This window comes from Euprymna scolopes, chromosome 1 (assembly GCF_053919585.1).
Source record: "Euprymna scolopes isolate OS-2025 chromosome 1, ASM5391958v1, whole genome shotgun sequence".
Lineage (NCBI taxonomy): Eukaryota > Metazoa > Mollusca > Cephalopoda > Sepiida > Sepiolidae > Euprymna > Euprymna scolopes.
In genome coordinates, this window is record NC_136482.1 from 127,062,216 (window position 1) to 127,069,715 (window position 7,500).

A 7,500-nucleotide genomic window follows, 5' to 3' on the forward strand; every position below is an offset into this window, starting at 1 on the left:
AATAATAATAATGTTCGAAAAGCTAAAGAAAGTAGCTCTACTGGTTATGCCTAGGGTTGCCAGGTTAAAATCAAATCTCGCTAACGTGATTTACTGAAGGAGGTTGGAGTTAAAAAATGTATTTAGTCTTTGTTTCAAAATGAACGTACAGAATAACTATAAAGGAACAAGCAGAATATTATGTAGTTTCTACAACATAAAAATACTCTAAAACGTACTACCTTTTTTTTGTCATTTTTACAATGTTATTTTTTTTTTCATTATCCATTTCTAGTCGTTTACATTTATCCCGTTGCACCAGATGCTAGCACATAGCTTTTCCAGATGACAAAACCAGGTAAAAGATACGTGTTAAAACCTGTAGCAAGGTTTATCTAGCCATCAAATAACCAAACTCTTAAGCTGTATAAACAAGAAAAAGCGCTTATCCCAGCAGCTCCCTCTCTCAACCCGTGAAAAATAAAACTTGAATAAAGGTACAAAACCTGCGCATATTTTTCTTTTCGTTTTTAATACAGGCAGGTATTTTTTTTCGTTAACATCGTTTTTTTAATATTGCGTCTCGTATTAATCGGTATAAATATTTTCGGTACTATTTAAAATGAGCGAGTAAGTATGTCATTAGCCAAAACATCAAGAACGATCCTTCACTTATTAATATTTTTTTAATATAATATTTTCCACATAAAAGACTGTAAAGAGATATTGTATGTGCCCATAAGGGCTAATATACAGACGGGTAAAGACCTTGCAACAATGACATGACAGCGTTTCGATCTGTAGTTATTAATACTTTAAATCACACTGGGAAAATGCATTCTTTTTTAGGCGTTTGAATTGTAAAGTAGCTTACATGCTAAAATTTACAAAAAAATGTATCTATCCAACTAAAGTGTTCTCAAGATTTTATTTTTTTTTTTTTTTGCCAACCGCCCATGTCTGGAGACAATGGTTTAGCAGTGGACCTCCACAACGTGGGCGGGGTGATATGATAGGGCAGTTGTTGCCCGTGCAACAGTTCCCCCTTTCCACGAAGTCAGAAGAGTCAAGGAAATTTCAGTCGATACAGGTTGGGTCTAAGTGCGCCACAGAAGTTGCCAGTGATGACAATATGGAGTCAGGCCGCTTTAGGAACTGCTTGTCTGAATTCTTTCTGGATTCACTCTGTTAGCCTATTCCTGATTGTGTAATCAAGCAAGGCAGCGGAGTTTTTTAATCAGGGTAACCTTGATTTGGGTGAGCTACCATCTAATGTTGATGATCCCAACTTGCGAGAAGTGATTGGTTTAAAGCGACAGTAGATGCTATTTGCTCCTTCTCCCAGTTTATATGGGCATTTTCGCTGGGCTTCGTAGCTAAACCACGCGAGAAGACAAGGAGCTTTCTGTTGTCAGAGGCTATTTGAGGCACACACCATGTGGACATTTTTAGGAAGTGTGAGCTCATCCCCACTGTTACCCTAGGTTAGGACAATCTTTGAAATCAGAAGATCTGCTCAAAAACTCTGTGTAATGTATTTACTAGTTTATTAAAATTATTCTGTACATTGAAATAGTATATATGTATATATATATATATATATATATATATATATATATATATATATATATATATATAAACCTATATAATCTTTTTATATAACGAGGTATCCTACTAACATATTTTTGTAATATATATATATATAACTCTTCTAATGAATGTTTAATATTTTTTTCTTTTGATACAGTGTATCAAACCGGTAGTTACGCAGGTATGGCTTTGTTATTGGTGTTTATTTATGCATGCCTTGATGATATGTGTGCTCAGCAGATATTCATAACTGCATGGTTGTAAAATAAATACTATTAGCTTGCTCCTTCATTTTGTTTATATATTTGAATATTAAGGCTATCCTTATTATTGTCTTTGTGGAATCTTTGCTTTTCTGTCTCTCGCTTACTACACCTCCTGCATATTTCGCTGTGTTCAGCTTGCACTTGGAATGTATAAAGGGCATGGCTATATATATATATATATATATATATATATATATATATATATATATATATATATATATATAAAGCAAAACAATAAAATACATAACTAGCAAATGATTATCTACTATTCGACAATTTTTTTTTTACTAATTTCTCGTGTAGAGATATCATATATTCCGAGCAGGAATAATGTTACGTTCCATGATTGATCGTTTATTTTCCTGATTTGAGATGACAGGGATTTCTGTCGCTCAAGTAAAGAAAAACAACAAAAATATGCAACGAATTAAAACTCATTAGTCTTATACAGTCTGCGTCTGGAAATGTTTAAATATCCGACATTCCTCCAACTCAGAAATCAAGATTGTCTATGCTGTTACTTCTATTCTATTTAACGACACATACTTCATTATTCTAGTAAGTCAAAAACCTTATACTATGTTAATACATCTATGCTCATTCTTCCTATTATTATTATTATTATTATTATTATTATTATTTTCATCTGAATATTAATTTAATTGTCCATACTCCAGTGTCACAAAAAAGCACTATATCCCAAACATTAAGTAATAAAAAAGGAATTACTTCCCGTTATAATTACTATTTATCAGTAAAAAAAAACACACACACAGTGATACCATTTTATTTCCCGAAAATATTTAGAAAAACATGACTGTTTGTTTACGGTATGAAATAGGCTATTTCATTTTGTAATATAAAAAAAAATGTTGAGAAAAGGATCTAAGTATATTTTATTATAGTTTCTTTTTAAAATAGATAAAAAATGCGCAAGTAAACTGACATCCATTCCTTTATCATTAATATAAGAAATATACATGAAAAGGAGCAATGTGTTCTGTGCGGAATTTTCATTGAAAAAACTCATTTTTGAAAATCCATTCTTTGTAGCTGTAAAGATTAAAACAATAATTTGCTACGAAATTTTTAAATTCATCATTATTTTTTATTTAGTTCATTATTTTTATTTAATGTGTTAAAAAAATACTACCGTTGAATTTCCACGGGTCCTGCTAGTTGTTATTCTTCTTATTATTATTAGTAGTAATAGTAGGAGTATTATTAGTATTATTAGTACTCATTCGATGTTCTTACATAGATAAAAAAAATTACTCGCTTAAAAGAACATATGATATTCCACGGATTCAGTATTCTGCCTCTTCATAGCCGTCGCGCATTAATTCGCAATATCACAACGGTTGCTTGGTATTAGCAGCTCGCTGGCCAAACAGAAAACAAAGTCTTTCACTGGAATTTCGTTGGCAGCAAGATATTTCCTCTAGTTTTCAATTCTGTTCGTACTCATACAGTGGAGGACTAGTAAGGGCTTTCTCTACTCGGTCTTTATTTTTTCCCTGATCATTTACGATTATTTGGTGTAGCATCAATCGACATTAACACTACAATTTCTTTTTTTTGGGGGGGGGGCGGGGGTGACGTAGCTTATTACAATTTTTCGGTTACAGTTTTTCTAGTTGTCTGCCCATTTTTCTTGGTTCTTATTATTTACGTAAAGAAAGACAAGTTACACTTTTTTGGATGTTTTATGCGCGTGGAGTATGTTATATATGCGTGTATATAAATGTATGTATATGTGTGTCTGTGTAACTGTTTGTTTCTCTCTCTCTCTCTCTCTCTCTCTATATATATATATATATATATATATATATGTGTGTGTGTGTGTGTGTGTGTGTGTGTGTGTGTGTGTGTGTGTGTGTGTGTGTGTGTGTTGCAGTTCATCTTTACAGCAGGTTCTTTTCAATGGGATAGAAACATATTTTGATATTTTAGAAATCCATGGTGTATGTTAGCATACACCATGGATTTCTAAAATATCAAAAGTTATATAAAGTCTACCCAGATTCATCCAACCGTACGAGGAAATGAGAAACTTCTCCATTTATAAATAACTATTTGCTCCGAAGACCTAATGCATCTATCCTTGTGACCATCGATTTTTGTTCAGATTGATTGTAAGAAAGAGTTTATGTTTCTGTCGAATTGTTATGCATAATTACAAGAGCCTGCAAATTTTCTTTAATTCATATGTCATGTACAAATATAGATCGATATATTATTAGATATATATATATAATTAGATATAATGTGTCTACAAACGCACATGCAGACGCATGAATGTTCAGCATCTTTGCACGCTTGCTTTGCATGTTGACAGCTTTTCTGTTGTGTATACTAAAAATTGATATTTTACAAAAAAATATGTAAACGACATGAATAAAATAATCAAAATTTTGTAGAAATTTTTTTATGTTTAAAATGTATACTTAAAATGGTCCAATTACAATGCTATCACAGCCACCAATCAGTTCCCGAAAAGTACATTTATGTTGCTTGCAATTTGATCGACATTATTTTTGCTGGTGATTAGCTCCAGTTAAGTGCAGAGAATGTTTAAGTCAAGAGACTAAACGGCAAAAATATAATAACGATTGGGCATAGACCTATAATATATTCCTTTGAAAAGAGGACTTTTAAAACAGGAGTAAAATGTGCAGATACTTTGGCGCCCATAGCACGCCCCTGCTTAGTCCCTCATATTATTAAAACCAATTTCAATCCCAGAGGTTCTGTTTTTCCTGCAATTTGGCTGTAGATACAATGATCAAGACTGTGGCGAAGAATTTTAAACACGGTCATTCTGGCAATAGGCCAAATCAGAGTTATTTGTTGTTCTTATGCTACCATTTCAAACTATGTAATAAATATGATCTATTAAGCGTATCTAATTGTTGATAATACCAGAAAACGTATGAATTTACGATTTTCGCGAATGCCAGGAGAACAATAATTTTAATAAAACATGTTTCTGCTTTTTTTTTTCTTTTCATTCATTTTACAAAAGTATTTAACATCGTAGGAATGCTCTACGTACTGGACATTATTGGAATAAAAAGGAAATTAATTTCTTAAAATATATTTCATATATTCTGCTTTTCTGAATTCATTGATGCATGTATAAACGTAAGTGTACCTGTTTGAATAATAAATTGTTTTAAACTGTTATTATTATTATAGTGTTTCTGCTGGTACTGTTTCCTTCGTGTATATTAGTACTAAAAAATATTTTAGTCGGTGACGCTAAGAATCAATATTGCATACATAAAGTTCTCTAATTCTAACATTGTGGTATATCTGTTTATTCATGACTCTACGGGCAGTATAACATGCTAGTTTACTATACAACTACTTTAAATAATAAACTAGCAAATATGATGTAATTCTAAACTTTTTGCTCCTAACTGTCCATGGTTCATTCGATAATATATAATAATGCTTATTTATCTATTTTTTCAGGTTCAGACATAGACGACGATGTCGACCTAGATAGCAGTATAGACAACGCCGGTCATGGGTCAGACCATGAATTCAGCCTAGATGGTGATAACAGTCGAGACAGCAAAGAGAACGTCGGCCCGCCCTGTTTGGCCAATAACAACAACAGCAGTATTATGAACAACAATTGCAACACAAATAGCAACTCGTCGATCGCCGCCAATTCGGTCTCGTCGAATCTCGGCAGTCCGGAGGATGTGAAAGAGGAGGCCATCATGAACTTTGCCAACAGTGTGGACGGCTTGCCGAACGCGGGCGCGATGGCGACAAACAACGGCAACGGGACCACGAAACTCATCGGCAATAGCATCAACAGTAATAAGAACAGTAGCAATAGCAACGTTAAGGAGAGCCCGAACAAAGAGCTGACCAATAATAACACGGGAGATCACTCGGAAAGCAACATGGGTGCCAAGCGGAGAGGACCAAGGACAACTATCAAGGCAAAACAATTAGAAACTTTGAAAGCGGCCTTTGCCGCCACGCCTAAACCAACGCGGCACATAAGAGAACAGTTGGCGCAAGAGACAGGACTCAATATGCGAGTTATTCAGGTAAGCGAGAAAGAGAGGAAGAACTAGTGAGAGCGATCTATTATTTTTTTGTATCAATGTGTAGTTTATTAAGATAATTTTGTCTTTTTTTTTTTTGGTATTTAGAATGAAACTAGGACACCGATCTATTAGTAAATATTTATACAAAGAGAATGTGGAAAGTTGAGTTCCGAGTAGAAACATATTAGTACTTATGTGCTGAGCGTAAATATATATATATATATATATATATATATATATATATATATATATATATATATATATGGCAGCGATCGATATATCTTGCTTTACGTTGAATGTATTCTGATATTTTCATAAATATGTTCAGCATGTTTCATTTATTTCAATTTGTGTTCAACTTTTGCTCCGTTTTTCGGAAATATTTTCATATTTTTCTCGCCATTTCATATTTTATTTTCTGTTATTTTCATACTGTTGTGAATGTGCCTTGTTTTATGAAAATATCCGGCTATAAAAATTAACTGGATTATCGTTTCTTTTAATATTACAAATCATTATATACACGTGACACCATGGTATTAATTAGTAGCACGTAACGATCTTTATATATATTAAAAAAAAAGAACATTTTCTAGTATTTCGTGGAGAGGTGCTGGAACATATACAATTTATTGAGGTATTTTTGGTGGAATTGTTGTTTGAATATCGTCTGAGATGAAAGCGGGGACATGGTTGCTAAGTGGTTAAGGAGCCATATTGAAAAGCTGAGTGTACCAATTCTTAATCTCATTAATTTTACAGAAACGTGTTCATCAAACCAACTCCTTACCTCGTGCATAAGCCCTTAGATAGAACGCTAATAAAATAATAAAATAACATCCCAGATAATAATCCAAATAATTCAATTTATCAACTCACATTTAAAGACGCCTGAAACATAATTTAAAACACTTTTGTAAACACATGTATGTTCAATGCGAAATACTCCTTTTCACTTTTTCAACAAAACTACAAAACGCATAAGTGTGATGAGTACGTTAGGATTGTTAGGAGTGTCCGGGGGGAAAATGGAGTTTTAAGAGATCTACGTGTTCATGATTCAGGATCTCTTAGTTCAGCATACCTTTTTAGTGAAAATCAATTACTAGCATTAATTGAGCTAGTGACGAAGGTATGTGCATAGGTAGATAATTACGTGTGCCAACAGTGACAGCGGAATTAATACAATTACCTTTTCTATTACACGTTATCGTACACCTTACGTCTGAAATTCCGTCATATCCGGTCAGGAGCAATTCGTATGGTTCACTGAGTTTTGATACGCAGGTGGGAAATCTTTTTACGCAGCATACTGTGTTTGCGTGTCCAGCCGTGTCGTTCCATGTGTGGAGATGTGGTTTCCGATGTGGGTAGAGGCTTGCGTCAATCGTGCTTGAGTGGCTTATTATAGATGTGGGGTGTGCGTTCGGTAATTACAAGAGGGGGTACGGGTTTACGGGCCAGCGTATGTTGTCAGGTTCGTTGATTGTTCAGCGAGTGTCAATATTCGTCTGGTGGGCGGGAATATGATGGTTCATTGAATTTGACAAAAAAAAGAATTTTCACGTTGGGGGTCGATGGGAAATGTCATGACG

At 33.7% G+C, this 7,500-nt stretch overlaps 1 protein-coding gene across 4 annotated transcripts in view; it reads left to right on the forward strand.

The window, feature by feature from the left end:
* Positions 1 to 7,500, forward strand: part of LOC145268443 (LIM/homeobox protein Lhx1-like) — a 412,426-nt gene that overhangs the window by 242,340 nt on the left and 162,586 nt on the right. For 2 of the 4 annotated variants that reach the window (XM_080124171.1, XM_080124034.1), the window contains exons 3-4: positions 1,727 to 1,750; positions 5,313 to 5,905. In XM_080124171.1, the coding sequence (XP_079980297.1) occupies positions 1,727 to 1,750; positions 5,313 to 5,905 (617 nt within the window). The remainder of the gene's footprint in view (positions 1 to 1,726; positions 1,751 to 5,312; positions 5,906 to 7,500) is intronic. The other 2 variants (XM_080124098.1, XM_080124026.1) reach the window with 1 other exon arrangement.